Source organism: Manacus candei, unplaced genomic scaffold, assembly GCF_025592945.1.
Source record: "Manacus candei isolate 608988 ecotype Guabito, Panama unplaced genomic scaffold, ASM2559294v1 h1tg000017l, whole genome shotgun sequence".
Classification (NCBI taxonomy): domain Eukaryota; kingdom Metazoa; phylum Chordata; class Aves; order Passeriformes; family Pipridae; genus Manacus; species Manacus candei.
Genome location: NW_026138065.1, coordinates 6,703,940 through 6,726,237, shown reverse-complemented (window position 1 = coordinate 6,726,237; position 22,298 = coordinate 6,703,940). Strand labels below are relative to the sequence as shown.

Here is a 22,298-nt window from a genome sequence, read left to right as displayed (position 1 = left end):
AGACCAGATCATGGGAGAAATACAGGATTCCTACTCTAGCCCAACAGGAATAGGAGTTGCCAGCGGAGCACAGCTGCTTTTCCAAAGAACTGCCATGGCCTCCCTGACAAGTTGTTACATTGACAAGTTTGAAGGGTTTTTTTATGATCTGATTTAGATCAAACCACAGGGTATCAGAGCGAGTCAGGAACTGTCCACTAGCCATTTTCATTGCACTATATGAAGTACTGTGGAAGAATATATTTATTTTGGGGGTGTGATAAAACTAAGGTGTCTTAGCCACAAAAAACACCTTTGCCTGTTGAGAAGCTGTTCCAATGACAAATCTGTCATGTACTTCTGCACACCTGAAGAAACTTTTAGAAAATAAAATTTTCATTTGAAACATTTTTGTTTTCTTCAAGAGCAGCTCAGTTAAATTCAGCCACTCACCAATTAACAAACAGTTAGAGTTATGATAATGCAGTATGTATTTTTGTATATTGATCACCTTCCTAGAAGTGGATAGGCACTCTTGGCCATTGGATGCCAGAAATGAGTTTATCTGGAAGTCAGATTAGTTTTATTTGATGAACTCTTGCCAAGTTTCCTTTCAATAGGTTACAAGTTCCTCAAACTCCCTTGCATCTTTGTTAGTGATTAGGGTCCCTTTTAGCAGTCAGAAAAGGGAACACACCTGTGTCTGGACAGCTTCTCCAACAGGTCATGCTCTAGCCAATCTTCATTAGCCATGCACACAGCGATGCCAGGCTCAGCACGCAAACCACAGCAAAACACATCCCTTTCCCAGTGTAGTGGGTTTCTGTGGCTGGGTTTTGCTGGCAGGGGGGCTTACTGGGGTGGCTTCTGTTAGAAGCTGCTAGAAGCTTGCCCTGTCCCGTGGAGCCAATGCCAGCTGGCTCCAGGATGGACTTCCTGCCGCTGGCCAAGGCCAAGCCAATCAGGAGTAATAGTAACGCCTCTGTGATAGCATATTTAAGAACAGAAGGTTGTGGTGCGGGAAGAATTCCAGCCAGGGAAGAGTGGAGTGAGAACACGTGAACAACAGTGTAGACACCAAGGTCAGTGCAGAAGGAGGGGAAGGAGGATCTCCAGGTGCTGGAGCTGAGGCCCTGCAGCCCGTGGTGCAGCCCATGGTGGAGCAGCTGTGCCCCTGCAGCCCATGGAGGACTATCAGGGTGCAGAGACCCACCTGAAGCCCATGGAGAAGCCCTGGCTGGAGCAGCTGGATGCCCAAAGGATGCTGTGACCCTGTGAGAGGCCCAAGATGGAGAAGGGTTCTGCCAGAAACCTGCAGCCCGTGGAGAGGGAAGCTCACACTGGAGCAGGTTTTTCCTGCGTGATAAATGTGGCCCCTGTAGAGGACCCACGTCGGTACAGCTCATTCATGAAGGACTGCACCCCATGGAGAAGCGACCCACGGGACAGCAGTTTGGGAAGAACTACTGCCTGAGGGATGGACTCACGCTGGAGAGGTGCATCAAGGACTGTTTCCGTGGGAGGGATCCCAAGGGAGCAGGGGAAGGACTCGTCTCTCTGAGCAGCGGCAGAAACAACTGACTGCAACCCCCATTCCTCATCCTCCTGCACTGCTGGGGAGAGGAGGGAGAACATGGAACGAAGGGTGGGGGGAAGGTGTTTTTAAGATTGTTTTATTTCTCACTCTTTGGCTCTTATCTTCTTAGTAATAAATTTAAGTACTATCCCCACTTTGAGTCTGTTTTGCCCATGAAGGTAATCAGTCACTGACCTCTCCCAGCTCTTATCTCAACTCATGAATTCTTAGCTGTTTTTTTTTCTCTCTCCTCTGTCCAGTTGCAGAGGGAGAGTGAGAGAGTGGCTTTAGTGGGTACCTGGTATCCAGCCAGGGTCAACCCACTACACTCAGCTGTGGGGCAAGAGAGGTAGGAGCAGCACCAGCTTGGAGAGCACTCCCATTTATCAATGCCTTCAATGGGCAGAGAAGTCTCTCTCCTGTTAAAACACATGCACTCACCTGCCCTTTGCAAATTCCAATGCCAACACCTCTGGGTGTTGGCAAACACTGTGCCAGAGCTTGGGAAAGTTTGAGGAACAGGCTGTGCCAGTTAGCTCTCCGTGCAGCTGCTCCACAGCACCACACAGCCAGTGTGGCTGCAAGGAGCAAGCCAGCTCTGCTGCCCAGAGCAACCACAGCTTTAAACAGAGGTGCCACCACCCCACAGGTTCTGTCAGGCTGCAACCCAACTGCTGAGCGGCCCTGCCCAGGAAATAGCTTGGCAGCTTTTTAATTCAAAGCCAGGGGAGTTTCTCCAGTCTGGGTCAGCACTGGGCTGTGCACCAGTGGTGCTGCTGCCACAGGAGCAGGCACAGCACAGGCAGCTGTGGCTGAGGCTGGTGTTGCCATTGGTACTTCCCTGAACTCTGGGTACTTCTGCTCTGCTCAGAGGAACTGGCAGGGCACAGACATTACAGACCCCACATACCTTGTGGCTCCTCAGTCCACTGCAAATCCAGACCACAGAGCCGGGCTTTCAAGCAAAGCTGTAGAATGTGGCATATAGTACCTGCAACGTATCCCAAGGACAGTGGGGTGTCTGGATACCCCAACAGATGTAGTTAGTACACCAAATCTAAACACATTTTGAATCTAGTCTAATGGAAACTAGTGGCTCTTAATAACGCCTCAGACAAACCAAACCACAGCACCTGATGCTCATGTCAGCATAACAGCCTACAGCTTAACTATAGGAAACCCCTGGATAGTTTTACTGTCCTTCAAAACCATCTTTCTAAACCAAAGATTAGCCTGGGTGGCACTGCCAAAACAGGTAGGTACAAAGGGAGTAACACACACAGCCAACTGTCTTTTTTTTTTATAAAAGTATTTTTAATAAACTGATGGATTTAAGTTTAAGATGCTAGACAAATTGTTGCCATGTACAGGTAACAAAAGTCAAAATTCTTCGAACTTTATACAAATACTATGTAGTACAGTAAACTTGAATACAAGTTTACAAAAAATGCATCAGTGAATATTCAGCTTGTAAGCAACTTCCAACAGTGAAAATTATCATCTATCAATAGTGATCAGAATTGCATTGTCAGTTTTAGAAGTAATGCAACTATGCTTTTTTTACCAAGCCACTCTGGAGTTATTGGTGCACACTAACAGTACATTGGATTTTTTTGGCTTGCTGAACAGAAAATGGCATTTAAATAAAATGACCGAGTTAAACAATGTAATAAGTATCAAAAGTACTATCTCACAGGAAACTAAACAAGAATGAGAAAGTAAACAGAGCAGAACCCTGAAGTGGTGATTTTTCTACCCGTTTTGATGGAAAAGATTCCACAGGTGTCCAGCTTTCTCACAGCATTTTGGAGTGTTCTAGTCCTAGCACAGTGTGGTCATTAGTAGACTAAAGTAATCCCTGCTTGGCAGTAATGCTGGTGAAAGGTAACTTGCTCTATTGCTAACAAATCAGAGTAACCACTGGCAGGGCGACTTTTTGGAGGCATCCAGCAGAAGCTGAGCTGACAGCACATGACTGGAGTTCCAGTACCGCTCGCTTCCATACAATACCCAACAGCCTTCAGGGTTCAGGTGTCAGTTTCCTCACAGGATTTACAAATGGATGGTTTTGAAACAAAACACAAAACTCATTATGGAGCATGAGACAGTATTTTCGCCTGTACAGCTACCAATAAAATGAATGTTTTTGTTACAAACTTTCCAGTCTGCTTTATAAAAAATAGTCTTAGTTTTACTTCTAAATAAAAACTGTGCTGTGATCTGTCACTTTCTTGCATTGTACATGCTGTAATTGTGTGTGTTAATGAAAGTGTAGAGATTTGTGACCTAGCACTCTGGATGTATCAGAAGCCTAGAAAGCTGATTTTGGTACATAAAAGGTAGCAATGAAAATTCATTCTATTTATTTTTCCTAAAGCCTAGGAAAAGCTACAGTACATTGCTAGATCAGTGGCCTCAACCCTGAGCTGAAATAAAGGACCTGCCTTGGCCAAGAGACTTAGTCACATTACTACCACAGCTGCACAGCAGAGACAAAATAACCTGTCAGCAGCCTGTTGTCTTAGCTGTGTGTAGTGCGAGATTCAGTTCTGTAATGCTTGAGAGTTGACTGGAGACCACCATATTCATTTTCACTACAGGGGAAAAAAAGGAAAGGAGAACTCAAATTCAGAGATCCAAGTGAAAAGCACTCAACAGGGAGGGTAAGTATGTCCAGCTTCTGGAGATCAGAGAACGAAGTCAGTGGCAGACTCATCAGTCTTATGCATTTTCCCATGTGGTAGAAGAGATTATTAAAATACGTACCAAAATACAGTTAAGGAGACTCCTACTATTACCTCACTCTTTCCACAAAGAGTCTCATGTGATTCCCCGGCCCCCCCAGAACTGAGCGTTTCTCTCTCTGTACCTACATGGCATCACAGAAGATAAGTGAAAACAAAGTCTGTCTGACAAAGGATTCAACTCAGCTGCCAGCAGAGAAACTTGTTTCTAACACGAGTCACAGTAAGCCACCATAAGAATTCTTATTAGGATACAGCCTATTGCACCTTCCTGTAGGGTTCAATGGCACCAACTTCCCATGGCTAGGAGCATTTGTAACATGAAGCATTCCTGCCTCCCTAGAGGACTTTTTTTTCCTTTTAAACAGCAGAAACTGTAGAGTCAGTATTTCACTTAGTGGAAAAACTAAACCCAGCAACAGACTGAAAATAAAGCTTGTAAGAATAATTTATATTTCTAGTCATGCACACTTCTTTGTGAGCTGATCAGTTTAGGGATGGTATGTTTTTTGTTTAAGGCAGCAACTCTTAGAAAATACACAAGCTCACCTCCCTCATGTTTGTGCTACTGTAGCCTTTTGCGCACAATAGAACCTCACTAATTTACACTAATGATTGGAAGAACCATTAATTCTCTTGGTAAGTGAACAAGAATAAGGCATTCCATTATATATTCTGATCACTAATTATAATTTAGCTCTAATTATAATCTACCAGCAAACATACTTCTGTGTTTTAGAAAATAATATCTCTTACCTTCAGATATAATTATGTGTGCAGATTAGTGGGTTCTGCTGTGTAAACACGCAGGTGCATAAGCAGTTTTCAGGTTTTTCTTCATTACATCTGACAAAAAAAGTTAATGCCACAGATAGAGACAGTGGGAAAATAAATTAGGATTTCTCTATCATTTGTGCAGATATGCACAACTGGGCAGCACTTCATAGCTAAAAAAAAAAAATAAAAAGGACATGAATGTTTACAAACTCAAATGAAGCAAAATCAGCAGCAGGAAGCAAGGCCATTCCCCAAACACAAATGGCTTGTTTTACATGATTCCAAACTATATGAAACAAACAAAAAAGGAATACAAGTACTAACTTGTAGATACAAGTTTGAAATCAAGTAAAGCAAACAGCAAAAAATTTTTCATGCTTCTAACAGATGATTTTCACACGTCTAAATCCTGATTGAAGTAAACTGTAAATAAAGATGGGAGATCAGATGTAAACTACATGGCTGAGTTAGAAAAGAAGGATCGATGTGCATTGTAATGAAATAGAAATTTCCCTTCATATGTGCAAAAATCCACAGTTTCATTAATGTAGAGGTCATACTTCTAGGAACAGATCTTAGACGGAACCAGTCTCCCTACATCCTGGAAACTACCTGCTTACATCAGCCACTTTAAGTGCACAATACCCTGTTCACATATATAGTATTCAGCAGTTTCTGGCATTTCTCAATTTAACGTTCACCTGCCTTAAATCTTGAAAACAAAGGGGAGAGTTCATCCAGGGCATCATACCACTGTTTTGAGTTACACCAACAGTTAAATCAAACTCAAATTCTTTCTTCTTCCATGGTGGCAGGAGTCCTTACAGGACTTGTAAACAGCAGTACACAATACTGTAAACAAATAATTTTAAGTTTCGCTTTATACAAGATGTTAAGTTAATCCAGGTCTACCAAACATCAGGTGAAAATGAAAAGGGTGGCTTCACACAAAATCCTTCCCTTTTCTCCCAGCAATTCTTCTCACTACATAAATAATCCTGAGCTGAAACATGGGTTGTTGAGAGCTTTTTTTTTTTTTTTGCATATAAAAACAATGTTCTAGAGTCAGCTCTCATGTTCTGTCAGGAAGTCAGTTGCTGGAGAGATTAAACTGAAGTATTTCAAACCATTTGTTACTTTGGAGGAGGACTTATAATTTGGTGTGGCGTCCAGTTCTAGACCCAGATGCTGAGCTTGCCAAGGAAGCTGATGCTGCTGCATCCTCAGCTTCCTCCAGCTCATCATGTAGCTCCTGGCTAACACTAGACTGGAGAGCTGCAGGAGTTAGCCACTCCTTCGGCAGGCAGCTCTGGAGAAAGGGTATACAAGAGCTGAAGTAGGCAAGGCGATTCACCCATCGTGGAATCTCTTTTCCACAGAGAATCTATGGGGGAAGGAAAAAGAAAGGATTAATTTGTTTTCTGGATTCAGCAGTAACAAAACTGCAGCGTGGTAAATAAAAAACAAAACCTGCAGTAGCCTTACAGTTTACTTATCACAAATGCCGCTCAAGAAGCACCCAAGTTAGCTGCACTAAGACAAGTTTTCTCCATCAGTAAAAGCAGACTTATTTTCCACTGTGAAATTTGGACACATGGTTCTGTGCTTTTCTTAGAAGTCCTGGAAAGCCTAACCACCTCACTCTTCTTGCATAACTTCTACAAAAGGGACAGAAATTAGTTAAGGTATGTATTCCATTCACTGCTAATTCCTCAGAAACAGAAATTGCAGGAGAAACTTCACTATTACAAAAAAGCACCCTGAAATAAAATGACCAAAAATACTGTAGCTGTGTGGAGTTACACATACAGCTGAGGCTATTTAGTGGGATGGCCTCTGATGACTTTCATGAGATGTCACTATCTTACAAAACAAGCACACACACTTAGGTTCACTGGAACAAGAGAGGATATACACTGCATAGCTGGTTTCAACTCCTCAAAAATATATAATGCAGCATTAAATACTTATTTGTACTGCACATCAGTCATTAAATAATTCCGTTGTCACTATTCAAGGAGTGAGCCATTTTAGTTAACTGCCTCCACGTTCACTTCTGGTATTACTTACTCCAGTGCAAATTTGGAGAATGGGAGCATTACTCTGCTGTGACTGAGCAGCATTTACCTTGTAATTAGACCCACTTCCATAGTCAATTTGAACACTAAATAGAACACTAAATAGGACAAACACTAAAACAGAGACAATATGACCATGCAGCTGAAGAGTATAGCAAAACCCTGTCCATATAGGCCAGATTTCACACCAACTGCAGCTTTGTTAGTGTCTCACCCTACTTACTTGTCACTGCACATGAATCATCATCTCAATAAAATTTTCCAGTACCACTGGAAGATCAGTCTACACAAAACACAGGCTATACAGTAAGAGTGCATTAACTATTTGGGAAAAAAAAAATTAAAATCTGTGAAAGCTCACTACAGAAAAAATAGCCATTCTTGTTTGGGAGTGTTTCAGTGAAACATCATAAATTCTGGCAAGCACAGATTGCCAACTATCAATAAAAATCAAATTTCCATTCACCTCTTTGTCCTAGGATACTTGCTCCTGACCCCTTCCCTTGTGCTGATACACGTGTGAATGATCAGGCATTCAATCATATTGGCAAACTGATCACATTGCAAAGGGAAAAAAAAGCCCATTTGACTCCTCAGTCAGATACTTCACATGACTCAAGTATCTACATGACCAGGACACAGATGCTGGCAGAGCAATACCTTGACAAAAGCCTCTCAAGCAGAAGATTAACACTGTCTTTGTAACTTCTGTGAATGTGTTATTCTTAAACAGTAGCTCATAACTTTAAAAATTATTTTCAGTGTGATGTTTCTGTGGGGAAATACTGACCAAAATACTATCCTCAGTAGCAATCTCTGAAGCAACTGAAATGATTTTGAAATCCTGTTAGTTCATTTACTAGGTCTCTCATTTAGGAACGCACCCCTGCTTGAATACAAGCTATGTATGAGAACAATATTTAGCATTTTTGACAGCAAAATCTTGTACTTTGGACATAAGCACAAATTCGATCTGAAAAATGGTGACATTTGCCCAAGGTATCAGAGATAAGAAGTTGGAAATTAGACCAAACATTCCAAAGGAAGATGACACTCTGTAGCCACCTGGGAAGGTCCTTTCTAGATCTTCATGTTTGTTTACCTCAGATAAAGCTGAAGAAAAGTGATTGCAGTTTTTGTGCATTAGATGATAAGCATTTCCTTTGAATTCTTTTCCAAGCTCTTCTACTATTTTTTCTATGTCATCTTCCATAAAGTCAGTACTGCCTAGAACCACAGCCTCTCTAGAAGAGAAACAGAGAGTAAGTGATCAGGCTCCCATGATACAGGTGGATTACTGTTCATACACTGCTCAAAAGTCACCCTGTTGTGGGTGGTGAGATCTTTCGGTGCTCCTAGAACAACATCAATTCTTTCTATTCGATTTTACAGCACCACTTTCATCTTTATCATGAGAGATTATGTTTACTTGTCTATTATCCACCTTGAAAAAGTTACTGCATTGTATATGCTGCATGAATAATAAGTTAGCCATAAGTCCACAAAATTTGTATGCATTTAAGAAATTTAATGGTATGCTAAAAAAAAAATGTTCTTTGCTGTAGACACTTCCCTATCTCATTACCTCTGTCCATCTTTCATTTCTAAGTAAACACATGAATTTCTCAGAAAGTCAGAAATCCTTGTACAATTCCTCTATCCTCAAAAATAAATCCAACAAATTGTCTTTTTCATATGCCTTCTCAGAAAACAAGAAAATAGGTATCTTTCTTACTTAAATTTAAATGTTTCTCCTAGCTCAGAAGCATTTCCCGGTGAAATTTCAAATATTCCAGAAAAAGGGTATGGATGACCACCGTAGGCAAATTCTAAAAGAGAAAGTTCAGATTTAACAAAACCAGCATATGATGACAGCAAAGAACAGCAGGGCTCACTGACCAAAGACAACTTCATGTGGATCTAAAGCTAGGAACCAGACATCTTATTATTACAAATGAAAGGAGCTGGAAATGAATAGTTTTGTTAGGTTACTAGTCAGCCTGAGTAAAAACTGACAGGAAATTTCCTACAGTGTATGGATTTAAATTTGAATAACTTTACAGTAAGTATATAATTTTCATTGTATAAGTGAGGATTTACAAGTTAAATTGTAAATCCTATCAATGTTCTTTATACATGCTTGTCTTTAAAGGTCCACTTTGATATGTCTAAATTGGGGATTCAAAGTACAGTATCCTCAAAGGTCTGATGGCACTTCTATTCAGTGTGCACTACACAGCTCTAGGTGTGGCAGCAAGTAGTGGCATAAGAGGTTCTTAAATGTCTTGATTTGCAAAGGTTCAACTGTCACGAGTTTTTTTACTATAACAAGAAAGTAAACCAGTGCACGCATCTGAAGCCTGCACATAGTGTCTGCTGGCACAAGCACTCACAGTACATGACAATATCATGGTATACTGTAGCTTCCATCTGTGTCTGTCAGATAACACAGCATGCCGTGCCCAGACTGCAATAAAAGGCTTTAAGCATGACTTCACGCTTCCTTTCCTCAAAACTCGTAACACATCATGCAAGTCTAGCACTCAGTTTTGGGGATAATCTTTTTTACAACACGTTAATGAATAAAAAGTTTGATGTACTTTGAAAAATGCAAGTCATTGTTCTAGCAGGGGCATGACCTGCTATATGAGAAAGCTGTTATAATCCCAACAGGAAGGGAGGCACATGTATTTGGCACAGCTCAAAAACTGGGTTTCAGGCACAGCACTATTAAGAGTCAGGTCTTTCTGGTTCAGATTAAAACAAATAAAAAAACCAGTTTTTACAATAATCATAATATTGTCAATTTGTTGCTCTGGTAACACTTGCAAACCCGGTTACAATGTGACCATTATAGTAGTTGAAACATAGTTTAGGATAACTTTGAGCAGTGTGGTCTTTGGAGTGCATGCCATGCCTTTTGCTGCTTCCCCTCACCTCCCAAAAAAAGAACTGAAGTAGATTTTTCTTCTTTAAATGGACTACTTTCAGCAACACCATCACCTCTGAGCATCATTATACTGCTGTGCAGAAACACCTCAGACCTGAGCCTGTGCTACAGCTTCCTCAGAAACACCTTCTGGCAGCAGTGCAGATTCTAAGTGGCCTGAACAGAGCAAGAAGCTGCAGTCCCACAGTACAACCTATTTAGCAAAATTGAAATGTATTTCTGTATTATCGCTAGGGTATCTTTTATGAACAGCATGAACGAGATGTCTTTTAAAGAAACAGTCTCCTTAAAGCAGACCAACCAACCAATAAGGAATAGACTTTTTCCTGAGCATCAGGCACTCTTGGGTGCCTCTCGCTTCTGTACCTAAAAATTAACTCCTTGCACTAAGTGCTGGCAGAATACGATTCAACCATGCTTACATAAAGTGTACATTTGTTTTTGCAACAAGTGTTTTCAAACCTAAAGTAAAGATTTCTATGCCTGGCTGAATAAATTGCACACTTTTTCATAGCTGCATAGCTTTATACAAAAGAATGCATGATGGCTACCAGATTATTCCTGTCCAAGATTTTTTCCAGAGGCAGAATAGATGAGAAAACGAGATAAATGGGTTTCAGGAGCCAGACTTCCCTCACTACCTGAAAAATGGTTTTAAATAACAGAATTCCCGAAACAAAGAGTAAGTTGTGCTTTTTTTGAACATACCTCGGCCATAGACCTCTATACCTGAATGAAAAACTCCAATTCCAAGGGAAGAAGTATATTCATTCATCCAATACTAAAAGGAAAGAAGAAAACAAGAACAACTCTAGTTAGTTTGCAATACAGATTTGTCTTCTCATAGCAGACTGACATGTATTTGTCCCCCACATGAAAAGCATTAAACCCTACCACAAAATGAAACTGCACAACTCATTTTATGAGAACAGAACATATCATTAAAATTCCCCAACTGTACACAGTGAATTAATTCCATTAGGTCTATGCCAGTGTTTTCGTGCTGCCAATGTCTGTCAAGCAAGGAGTCTGTACCCGGAAGAAATCCAGATCAACTTTCTATTTGTCAACAAGTTGTAGGCTGTAAAGTTTTCCATTAGGTGGAACACATTCTAGACTCAATTACAGTAATCTTGAAGGAGCACATTTTTTAAAAAATAACATCACAGTGTAAGGCTGTAATATACACACGTTGACTGTCACTTATAGCAATGATCACACTTGCTTATGAGCAGACGAGCACGAGACATACCCAGAGATCTGTAAGATGGACTGAAATGACCTTATTATATCTTGTCTTTGAATACTTAAACAGTGGTCACCATACAAGAGACAAAGCTCTCTCCAGGCTGCTGATGCATGGGTCTCCCGTATCAGGTTTAAGTCTTTTGCATAGGTCTAACACCTGTTTCCAATATATCACTTGTATTGTCGCCAACAGAAAATAGATGCATTTCAAAAGGAGTCCAGGAAGTGATAATTTGTTAAAAAAGGGAAAAAATAGGAAAGAAGAGAAATTTCCCTTAGTGCTTTGTCTTTTCTTTTTACAAAAGCTGCACCAGCAACCAGTGTCTATCAGAAGCTACTACCCTCAAGTCCTTAAAGATGCAAGAGTTCTGGAAAACGAAAATCTCAAAATTGCTCTTTCCTTGTCTACATCACCACCCTCAAAATATCAGTCTCCAACCATTAAAAATTTTCAAGTGACACATAATTAAAAGGTCAAACAAAGCCTTAAAAGGAAAAAAAAAAGCCTCAGTTGTGCCCTTAAAACTGAAGTTGACTAGAAAGAAAAACCTCTGGAAAATACAAGAAAAGTATTATTTTGTCAATTACTCCAGTAACAGGATTTTTTTTCCTCAGAGAGCATCGCTGCGAACTTTTGCAGAGCAGACTTCAAAACATCAACTGGCAGGCAGATATGGGATGAGGTGTTACCGCCGGTAAATTAATACTGGTTTAGCAAACAGAAAAACGAAGCTATCTTCTCCGCACAACCTGTTGACACAATCAGTGTTTTCTGATGCAAAGTCACTGTTAAAACAGTACAACTGATGATAAAGATGTAAAAGGTTGCAGATGTCACATTTTTTTAGGAAGTGCTAGCTGGAGTTACTGCGTAATTTACAGTGCCATTGCAAACATTATGGCGTATAACATGCATTTCTGAAAGCTTGTTGTCTTCCAATAAAAATGATACACTAAACCTTGGATTGACAAGCTATTCATGAAAAGTAAGAAAAGTTCAATGGCAAAAAGAGAATGTCATGCCAATAGTTACAAATAGACAGGCCAGTTTGTGAGAAATTTTGTCAACATGAATTAACAGAAGACAGGTTTTGTGCCATATATTTATTTAAAGCTCATTGTGATCTGTGGATAAATTTTGCTTAATACTAAACTTTACCCTTTGCTTTAATCTCTGCCTTTGTCAATGCATTGCTATGTTAGCTAGTGGGGTATGGATGACTACACTAAATCATCACCTTAGTCTATTTAAAGGGCTTAGCAGTTCTTTCCTTCCACTCCCCAGGAAAGAGCAAAGAGCTAGTCTCGTATGAACAAGCTACATCTAGAAATATATGGAGTTGATTTACTCTGCATAGAAAGACATAGAACAGAGAGAAAACAAAGAGGAGAAGAAAGGAGCATGATGCTAAGACTACTCATCCAGCTTCATGGGTTTGTGACCATAAAACAATGGATTCTGGTCATGAGGTGAAATCAAAATCCCCTGGAAAACAGAAAAGCTACTGCAACATAAACCTGTTTCAGCTCTGAAGCCATTCCTATCCCACAGTTTACCAGCTGACCATTCCAAAATAGTCTTAGGTTTATATTTATAGTTAGAACCGTAGGCACAGTCAGCATACAGTTTGTCAGCACTGGAAGAAAGTATGTTTGCCTAATGAGGTGCATCCAAATGAACTTAATCTAGAACTGAGCTAGACAGAGTCCTGGTACTTTAGGTCTTTTCCTCTCCTGGACACTTTGAATTTGGCCTTTGAATTCCAAACAACCTACACATCACGTACCTATTGGATCTGCTAATGACAAGCAAGGTTATGGCTGCTCTCTGAAAATGGAACAAAAGTTAGACAAGATACCCCACAAGCAGTAGAAGAATAAAGTCTAGTTGGTTACCAGACAGAAAAAATGAGGAAAAAAATTATTCATGCTTCTGCCCGCCCACAACCCATGAAACCTGACACAAAGTATAGAGAGAGGACAGAAAAGTGAGTCACCAACCCTTCTCTTGGATCTGCACAGAAGCAGATGAACAGGAAGGAAAGCTGCTCCAACAAGGTATTCAGCACGTGCTATTCAAGTACACACTCCCCCTTACTGGTGCCACCTCAATACATAGGGCTCGCTAGACTACAAAAACTGAGCACTGGTGGCAGATGAAACAAAAGTTAGCAGAGCTTTGGAAGAAGAGCCTGAAGTAAGCTGGCACTTTGCTTTGTGTTTCCAGTAAGAACGGAGTAGGTTAATTGAAGATAAAAGAATTTCAATGAGGCAGAATTACTTTCCCCTTAGGAACAGTAATTATATCTAATTATTACTTAATCTGGATGAGCTATTGGAAGGTTGGTCACATTTTCTCATAGAACACAATGCCTTATCTCACTGAAGAAACGCAGGACAAATGCAACAAAGTGTGCTGAATTTGGCTACAGCTGAAAAGATTATACATAACTCACAAAATAAAGACTGTAAATCAAATGACATCTATATAAATCACTGGTTCGGTAACATGCCATAAATTTTGTAATCCCAAACTCATCCCAAATGCTATATCCTTGCTTCCATTACACAAACTGTATTCCCTTTGGTCTTGATATGAATTTTGCCATAGTAGAATGCTTCAATTCCATATCCTCAATATTTTGCAATATGTCAGTCTTGTAAAACAGGATTTCAGGTTTAATGTGACTATCATAGTGAAAATCTTAGAGAAGTGTTTTTCTATGTGCACAATAAAGTCACGTCACTGCAATGAAAGCAAAACACTAATCCCGGTGCTTCAAAAGTATCTACAGTACTTTCTTCAGAGCTTTCACTTATGTTAATACTTTAGCTTGTTATCACCTTATTTGATAAGGGGAAAAAACAGGATACTTCTTTGGGCACAAAAAACCTAGACTCCTAAAAACAGAAGTTAGTTAAAATGAAACTATAAAGTACTCCAATTCTCAAAACACAATATATCAAAGTCTTCACCCTAATCTTTTAATGATCATAAAAGATTTTCAAAGGTATGAACTGCACGATGTAAATGTGGCCTTAAGCTTTTCTCCCTCCAAAATCACCAGTACTTGAAAGTCCACTTTCTTGTACAATACACACCAGTACTTGAAAGTCCACTTTCTTGTACAATACACTCAACTCTCTCCCCTCTTTGTTTTTATCAAAGATTTTTGTTTTTTCAAGTGATAAGGACATTGGAAGGGTATATGCTCCAAAACCAACCGACTCAGTGATGTAAGGAGATCCAGCAGTAGCAAGGTCACCTAGTACACCCTGCATACCTAAGCAGCTGCTTGGGAAATGAAGCTACAGTTAGTATTCAGGTTAAAATAAAGCTGTTCATACGGCTTTACAATTATTACAGTAGTGCTGATTCTGTCAACCAGGTGAGTAACAGTGGTCTCTTGTTCCAAAAGAGAAACAAAAAAAAAAACAATCCCAAACCTAAACTACAGAAAACGCCCAAATCCACTTCCAAGTGACACAGAATGTCAGGAGCAAATAAGCAAACCTGCTGATGTCTTAAGTACACAGTTGGTAGGATTTGATGAACAAGCAGAACTTCAAAATAGCCTTTAGAGAAGACACTTCCCTTCTTCCACCCCCTCTCAGTGCCCCCAAATAACGGAGTACCATTGATTTCAGCAGGCTGTGTACATGCAGTAACGACTGCTATGCACATGAACGTGAGGCTTTGGTTTAAATTCCTGCTTCAAACAAGTTCAAAATGGACTGAGACATCATTTTAAAAAAGAGTTTGAGGCAGGACGTACACTGACGGTATCTTTCAGACGTCACAGGAACCTGGGTTTTTCTTACCCGTTTAAAGGAAATCTGTTTCTCTAATGGTCAAGTAATGTAGACATTGCTATAAAACAACAAACAGGACTGAAGCAGGAAATAGGAACACCTTCCTTTATGGCCTCAGCTTATACTATGTATAATTTGTGCTGATGTACAACTTTAACCAATACTAAAACTGTGGACAAATGCAAAAAAAGTCACCCCCTACATGCAATCAAACATTTGCAAATAAATGTACTTGGTTGCTTTTCTGGAGAATAAGTTCCCTCCAGTTACATAGCTTTAGAGGCTATGTAACTTCTCAATGGAGGCAGAGCTTCAGCAATCGCAATCGGAGAACGATCAGTCCCCAACACATCCTAAGGAAAAGTATGACACTAGTTTTCATGAGCACACCTTTCCCGTTGCTTTTTTACGTCCCTTCCCTTTGTGTCAACTGCCAGCCTTCCTACGTTGGCTGGAGTAAAACTGATCACAGCAATTCAACTCTGGAGGAAAAAGAAAGCAGGATATGGGTTGCAGCAAAGAAATCTGAGGAGTAAGAGATGAAGGAGAACCATGTGAATGAAAGAGTAGACTATCACAAGAAAAAAAGAAACAGCATGCTGAAGTCACACCCCACCAATGCTACCATTATAGTGAGAATGGAGTTTCTCACAGAGGGCATGACCCTATTCCAGGCAGGCATTTATACAGGAGACAATCCATTCTGTAAAGTTTTCACAGCCTGCCTGTGAACTGGGCCCAGTTGACACTTTGCACAGCTAAGCAAGTCTTTGCAGGAACACTAGGTCTCCATCTTGGTGAGTCAGAAGTGCGTCAAGCCTTGACTTTAAAGACACTCCTTACGTAAGAGTCCCGAAACTGAAGTCCTACTTCTTTCTCTGCACAAATATTTATAGTTAATATATGTAAAACCATCTCTTTCCATGGTAAAAGAGATTCTACAATGTGTATTTTTGCACTGTAATCAAGAGAAGTCATATATATGCATGTGACAGAGCATCCTTCCCTCCTCAAGTTTAGTGTAAGGCACACAGTGACTTCTTCCTAATATCAGCACCACATATGAGCTCAACCAGGTGAGCAAAGACCTCTTTCTCCCCCGCCTCCTCAGAAAAATCACACTGAGCAGACTGATCCTGTCTCCAGTTTCCCCTTATTCTCTACAAAGAAGGCAAACCAAAGTCGAAGTAACAGGTTATATTCACAGAACTCAAACACAGGAGTGGACAAAAAAAAAAAGCCCAAAAAACTCCTTTGAGAGGGATGTTGATTTTTATGAGAAGTACTGGGGTGAAATAATGATGATGAGGATCAGGCTAGTTCCTATAATATCATAAATAGATTTGATTTCAGGCCAGATAGCTGCCTATTGATTGCTATCAAACATTTTAGCATTTGAACATGACTGCTCTCAAGCTAATAAGCTGTATTTTCTTACTTCCAGCAGTCACTGACCCTACACTATATACCTTCACCCTTTCAAAACACCAAAGGTTCACTTTAAAATGGTGGTAGGAAAGCCTATCCAAAACAAGCTAAGTAACACAAACACTGTCACCTGAAGCTAGTTGTTGATCTTACCGTCCCTCTATCAGTAGACTCAAAACTTGGTCAGAGAACTAATGCCACTCGTTCTAATTTCCAGCAGCTGAAACGCATTAAGGGATAATATTTTCTTAATATTATTTATCCGCACCTCCTGTTCCATGCAGGTACTTACACCTCATTTGTTACCATGGCATTTGAGCAGCTTCCAGCTGAACATAAGACAATACAAGAGTTGCTGTAGATGTCACAGAAAGATTACCCAGGAGGGAGGGAAGGTGAGCTCATAGGGCTGCAAATCAAGCTGGAACGACTCCTTTATTTCTACCAAATCGCAGCCATACCAAAACCGTCCAAAAATTCTGATCCAGAAAAAAGTCACCTTACTGACACTGCACTAAAAAGCTCTTATCCCTACAGAGACAGTGGTTATCCCCAACTACTATCCTGCTGGAAAATTAGACACTTTTATGGTTTTCGTGAGCAGAAAGGCAGGGCGTCCCCGCTGCTGAGCTTTGGGGCAATAGCAGGGGGAGCGGCACAGCTCGGGGACGCTCATGGCAGGGGCAGGAGAAGTTTCCCCTGCGACAGGGAGCGGATCCACCTGCCACTGGAAGACCCATCCCGGCAAACTTTGGTCGCAGGTCACGAAAGATCTGTAGAAATCGACAGACCTCCCAAATCACCGCCCGCGACCCCCCTTCCCGGATTCGTTATTTCTCCCGCTCCGCCGCCCACAGAGCCCGCTCCCGCGGGGACAGGCAGGGGAAGGGCAGGAAAAGTTTCCCGGCCGCCCCTGCCCCCCGCAGGACAGGACAAGACAGAATAGGACAGGACAGGGCTCTCCCCGCCGCCGCCCTCCCGGGATGCGGCCGGGACCCCCGCCCGTCCCGTCGGCCCCGGGCCGTGCCGAGCCCTGGCTCACCATGTCGTAGACGTTCAGGATCACCAGCTGGTTCGCCATCGCCGGCGGCCCGCGGGCGCCCCCCGCCCGCTCGGAGCTCCCGCTGCGGCGGCGGCGCTCAGGCCGGCGGCGGGGCCGTGCGGACCCCCGGGGGCCGCTTCCTTCTCGTCCTGCCTGTTGCTGCGGGGCGGGGGCGGGCGGCGGGCACCATGGAGCCGCCGCCGCGGAGGGACCGGGCCGCGCCCCCGGGAGACGCGCTCAGCCCGCGGCCGGCGGCGGGGGCCGGGGGGCAGCGGGCGCGGGCCCCACCCCGGTGGCGATGGCGGTGCCGGCGGCGGGAGGGGAGGAGGGAAGGAAGGGAGGGAAGCAGAGGCGCGGGCGGCAGGTCGCGCCCTGCCTGGCGCTGGCGGCGGCGCCGGGGCCGCGGGACGGCCGGACAGCCCCGCCAATGGGCGCAAGATGGAGCCGCTCCAGCCCGCCCCCAGCGCCCGCGCGGAGCGGGACGGCGGCGCCTACAGCTCCCGGCGCGCAGCGCGGGAATGCGGTCCCGGCGTGCCCGGCGCCGCCACGGCCCGCCCCGCCCCGCGCCGCGGGAGCCCAGCCAGGGTTGTGGGAACCCCCATTTGTCCCGTCTCCGTCCTGGGAGGTGTTCGGGGTGGCAGCAGGGTCCCAGCGGCAACGCGATCCGCCCTGCATGGCAGCCGAGCCCGCCCCGGCACCGCCTCACGGCCGCGGGACTGTGCCCGGCCGGCCCGGCCCGTGCCGCAAATGCCACACGCGCGGTTAAGGCTTGTAGTTCTAGCGGCAGGATGGCTCCGTTCCCAGTCCGTGTTGTGGCCGCGTGCGGAGCGTCCCCCGGCACCGCCATTTTACGTTTGAGTTCAGGGAAGAACGAGAATTTTAACTGGCTCGGCAGCAGGAACGTTTGAACCGTGTGGATGGGCGGATAATCCGCATGTTGGTGCTGGTGAATGCGTGGCCGCTCCTAAGGCTGCAGACACTTTCGAGAGTAACCTTGCCTTACAACCTGGTGGTAAGGCAACCTCAACCTATAACCTTTTCAAGCAACGGCAAAACAAAAATCCATTTGGTAAAAGCAGGAGAAAAGATGCCTTCTCTCTCCCAGCAGATTCAGTTTTATAAAGACTACTACTGCCGCTTTGTAGCACTTTAAAAAAGGTGCTGTTCCCAGAACGCTGTGGTTGCGCCCTTGAGATGAAGGTGCTGCAGGAAGGAGGATGTACCACCCCAGGGGGTATCCTGGCTTTCACTGTCATTTCTGGCTGTAGAGTTTTAGATGTTTATCCCCTCTTTCTTAGCTAAGATTTCGCTTAGCTGCTGAGCTCCATTTTGTGTGCAGAACAGCTTGTCCTTCGGGTACTACAGCATAGCTGATGTAGGCAGTTAGAAAAAGCAATTCCTGCTTTGGGGAGTGATCTTTGGTTAGACGAAATTAATATTGTTGCAAAAACTTCCCACAGGTTTGGCTACTGATTGTCAGAATATGTAATTCAGGCACCTGAGAGACTGGTGTGTGAAACTGAGGTTCACCTTAGCCATGTGAGGACCTGGCAGTAATGCCTTACTTTGCTGGTAAAACCGTAAACATGTGGACAGGTCTATAACTCCTTTGGGTCGTGTTCTTTGCTCCTTTGGCTGAAAGCTAGGAAACAAACTGGTAGTTATTAAACCAAAAAGTTTTGTGGGAAAAAGCTGCTTTCATGTCAGGGAATACTGAGGAAAATATGATTGTATCTTAAATCTGAGAAGGCAGGGACTCCATTTTCAACTAAGAGTATTCATTAGCTGCAAGACAGAAATACAGAGTGTTGGAATGACTTGTAGTGAATCACTTGGTCTTCTTTCTCTCCTGATTTCTGTCTACTAGAGGCACTGTGAAGCAGAAGGAGAGGAATACATAACTTCTAGCCAGGAGAGAGAAAATTCATGTTCTATGAAAGGTGAAGAATAAACCCCCAAAGTGTCATTTATTTGACTTAAAAATTGAATATTTGCATTTAAATACTAGACTTAATACATAGCGGAGTAACACAATATTACAGCTCTGACTTCCTCGGTGATGCAGTTTATCTTTTCATGCAGTTATCTGCAAAAACCAGGAAAATCCTTCTTTTGAGCAAAAAGACTGTGATTAGCTATGTGTCAGAAGTAATGTTAAGCGTGAGTGAATACAGCAGAAAGTTACGCTGTACGTGGTTTGTGTTTTAGCAGTTTGCACATATCTGAGTAGTTTGGAGAGTGAGGAAGTATGGTATGGCAATACTCCAAGATGCTCACAAACATCAGTGGCAGTTTGGTAAAGGGGCAGAGATCAGTCATGGGCGCTGTCACCGCAAAAGTATAATGTGGTGAACCCAGGGACTTCTGCATTGTAAAACTGAATGACAAGCTGCCTGAGCCCTTAATGGGAACACAGAAAATCTTCTCCTCAGAGAACACCACAAACCAAAATCATTGTCTACCAATCTGTGCTACATTTACTTTATGCCATGACATTTTCCTATCCTTCTATGGGAGAAATATGCTCAAAGAGCTGTCTGGTTTCTTGTCTTTATGGAAAATGTCATTGTCTGTTTAGTTTTCAAAGGTGTAGAAATAGTCATGATTAGAGGAGCACCAATTTTCAGCCATAAAAGAGAAGTTAGAGAAACCTAAGGCACCCCACACAGATGTTGCTCTGCAGCTCCTGTATGCCTCTTGCACTTGGCATAGGTGCAGCTAAGGTGGAACAAAGATGCACAAATGCTACAGAAGGAACTGGAGGGCTCTCATCTATGCAACAGCCCATGGGACCATCCTCTCTTAAGGGAAGACCGACTTAATGTTCAGTAGGAACAGACTGTTTCCACTGAAGGTGAAATTTCAAAGTTGATTTCTGATTTTTTACCCTGATTTCTGTCTTGGTACAAACTGTACAGAAATAGATGGAATATGAATCATGAAAAATAAATCAGTAACAAATTATTTTAAATGCTCATGTATTCTTCGTGCCAGATTTCCACAGCTTTTATAATATTTTAAGAAAATTTTCATAAACTTGTGAATATAAAATACAGTAATTATGAGAACCCCAGACATTTATTTACTTATGGAGCTTTATTAAACTTATTTTAGGACAAACAGAGCAACTGCCATTAACAGTCTAAATAATTTGGTCCTGCTCAGATTAAGATCTGTCTGCTGTTCATCTCAGCCTACAGGGAGTTTAGGAAACAGCACAAATTTCCTAATGCTAATGAAATTCAGATATGGTTGAAATTTTGAACGAGTTCAAGACTCTTTCACATGGAAGAAAAGCAACCTTTAGTGCCTTGATTTTTTTTTTTTTCCACGCTGGTTGAGGCGACCACATTTATACAGAGGTGAATGAGCAAACCAAATCACCATAAGCTCAAATCTCTAGTTTAGGAAAGTTTTGAGCAGCAAGTGTAACTCCTACTGTAGAACAGGCTGTTCTGACAGAGGGAAGCTCTTAACCCAACTCTGAACGAATGTCAGAGCAGTGAAGTTTTGTGACTCAGGTACTGAAGACTGCCCTTCTGTCAGTCAGCATCCTGAGGCAATACTGCTCCAACTTTTACTCTGGGCGCAACAGTTTCAAGTATCAATTTTTCACAGGAATCAGATGTTTTCTATATCTTTCCTTGAATACTCCAAAACCCTGTTGAAGGTTTCTATCAGATCATCTTTTCTTGGAGGGACATCTCTGGTGAAGCCAATGACTGAGCGAGCAAAATAGAAAATGTAGCAGAAATTAATAGTGACAATCCATCATCATTATTATCAATAATATTATTTTGATTAATGGTTGAGTAGAGCCCCATTTAACTTTTATCTTCCTGTCCCTAACCACATGGCTCAAACCCTACTCAAATCCAGTAATGGTGTATTTATTTTCATTGACTGTGTTTCTGGCACAGAGGTATATGCATTTTCCAGGCCCTGTATTTGGTACTTGTTATGGCCTATTCCCTTCTGAAAACTAGCTGTGGCTCTCTTAATCTAGTATAATCTGAAAGGGGTGGTAAAAATACACTGACTAGTTCCAAAGTTATGAGGAGGTATCTCCAGGTTGTCAGCCGCTGCCTCCAATTTTGTATTATTCATGACTTTGCTGAGGGTGCATTTCATCCCACTGATGGAGATGTGAAACTTATCAGACCACCTCTGCCAGCTGAAGTGATCAAAATGTGGTCAACCAGTTTTCCGCCAATCTTGTGCACCACTTATTCACTCTATACCAAATGCTTTGCTGAGGTAAATGACGTCTGTGTTACACCCTTGTCCAAGTCAGTCATCCTCTTGCTGAAAGTGAGCAGGTTTGTCAAGCATGATTTGTTCCTGGTAAAATGGTGCTGACTGTTTACAATCACTTTCTCCTTCTTTCTGTGACTGGAAATGCCTTCCAAGATGATTTGATCAATAATGCTCCTAAGAACTGAGGTTAGGCTAATTGGCCCATAGTTCTCCCTTGTCTTCCTTCTCTCCTTCTTCAGATGGCTGAGATGTTTGCCTTTTTCCCCTGATTGTCACTACTATTCAGAGACAACAAAGAGTGGCTTTGCGATGACAACTGTCAAATCTTTCAGCATTCATAAAGGTATCCAGTCTGATCCTGTGAACTGTGCATGTCCAGCTTATCTAAGGAGTCCCTACTTAGATC

At 42.4% G+C, this 22,298-nt stretch overlaps 2 protein-coding genes across 4 annotated transcripts; one reads left to right on the top strand and one right to left on the bottom strand.

Annotated features, from left to right (window-relative positions):
- Window positions 1-2,847: 2,847 nt before the first annotated feature.
- On the bottom strand, window positions 2,848-17,814 carry DESI2 (desumoylating isopeptidase 2). 3 transcript variants are annotated; one of them, XM_051783360.1, is made up of 5 exons: window positions 17,636-17,814; window positions 10,813-10,885; window positions 8,890-8,983; window positions 8,257-8,398; window positions 2,848-6,460 (listed from the first exon to the last, which is right to left on the bottom strand). In XM_051783360.1, exons 1-5 carry the CDS (start codon window positions 17,672-17,674, stop codon window positions 6,227-6,229), a joined length of 582 nt encoding a protein of 193 aa, XP_051639320.1. In that variant the 5' UTR covers window positions 17,675-17,814; the 3' UTR covers window positions 2,848-6,226. The 3 variants fall into 3 exon arrangements, with proteins under 3 accessions (XP_051639320.1, XP_051639321.1, XP_051639322.1); XM_051783361.1 differs by lacking the exon at window positions 17,636-17,814 and adding an exon at window positions 16,862-16,935; XM_051783362.1 differs by lacking the exon at window positions 17,636-17,814 and adding an exon at window positions 16,886-16,905.
- LOC127469249 (uncharacterized) lies at window positions 17,721-20,739 on the top strand. Its single transcript, XM_051783357.1, has 2 exons — window positions 17,721-18,647; window positions 20,348-20,739. The coding sequence occupies exon 1, from the start codon at window positions 17,824-17,826 to the stop codon at window positions 18,541-18,543; it is 720 nt and encodes a 239-aa protein (XP_051639317.1). The 5' UTR covers window positions 17,721-17,823; the 3' UTR covers window positions 18,544-18,647; window positions 20,348-20,739.
- Window positions 20,740-22,298: the final 1,559 nt, after the last annotated feature.

What these genes read in the sequence shown, in the direction of transcription:
- DESI2 (XM_051783360.1), bottom strand. Translation starts at nt 17,674, where the DNA reads ATGGCGAACCAGCTGGTGATCCTGAACGTCTACGACATG. An exon ending in TATAGAGGTCTATGGCCGAG is followed by an intron (nt 8,984 to 10,812) that starts GTATGTTCAAAA and finishes TTTCTCTTTTAG; the next exon opens with AATTTGCCTACGGTGGTCAT. An exon ending in GGAGAAACATTTAAATTTAA is followed by an intron (nt 8,399 to 8,889) that starts GTAAGAAAGATA and finishes TTTCTCTTCTAG; the next exon opens with AGAGGCTGTGGTTCTAGGCA.
- LOC127469249 (XM_051783357.1), top strand. Translation starts at nt 17,824, where the DNA reads ATGGAGCCGCCGCCGCGGAGGGACCGGGCCGCGCCCCCGGGAGACGCG.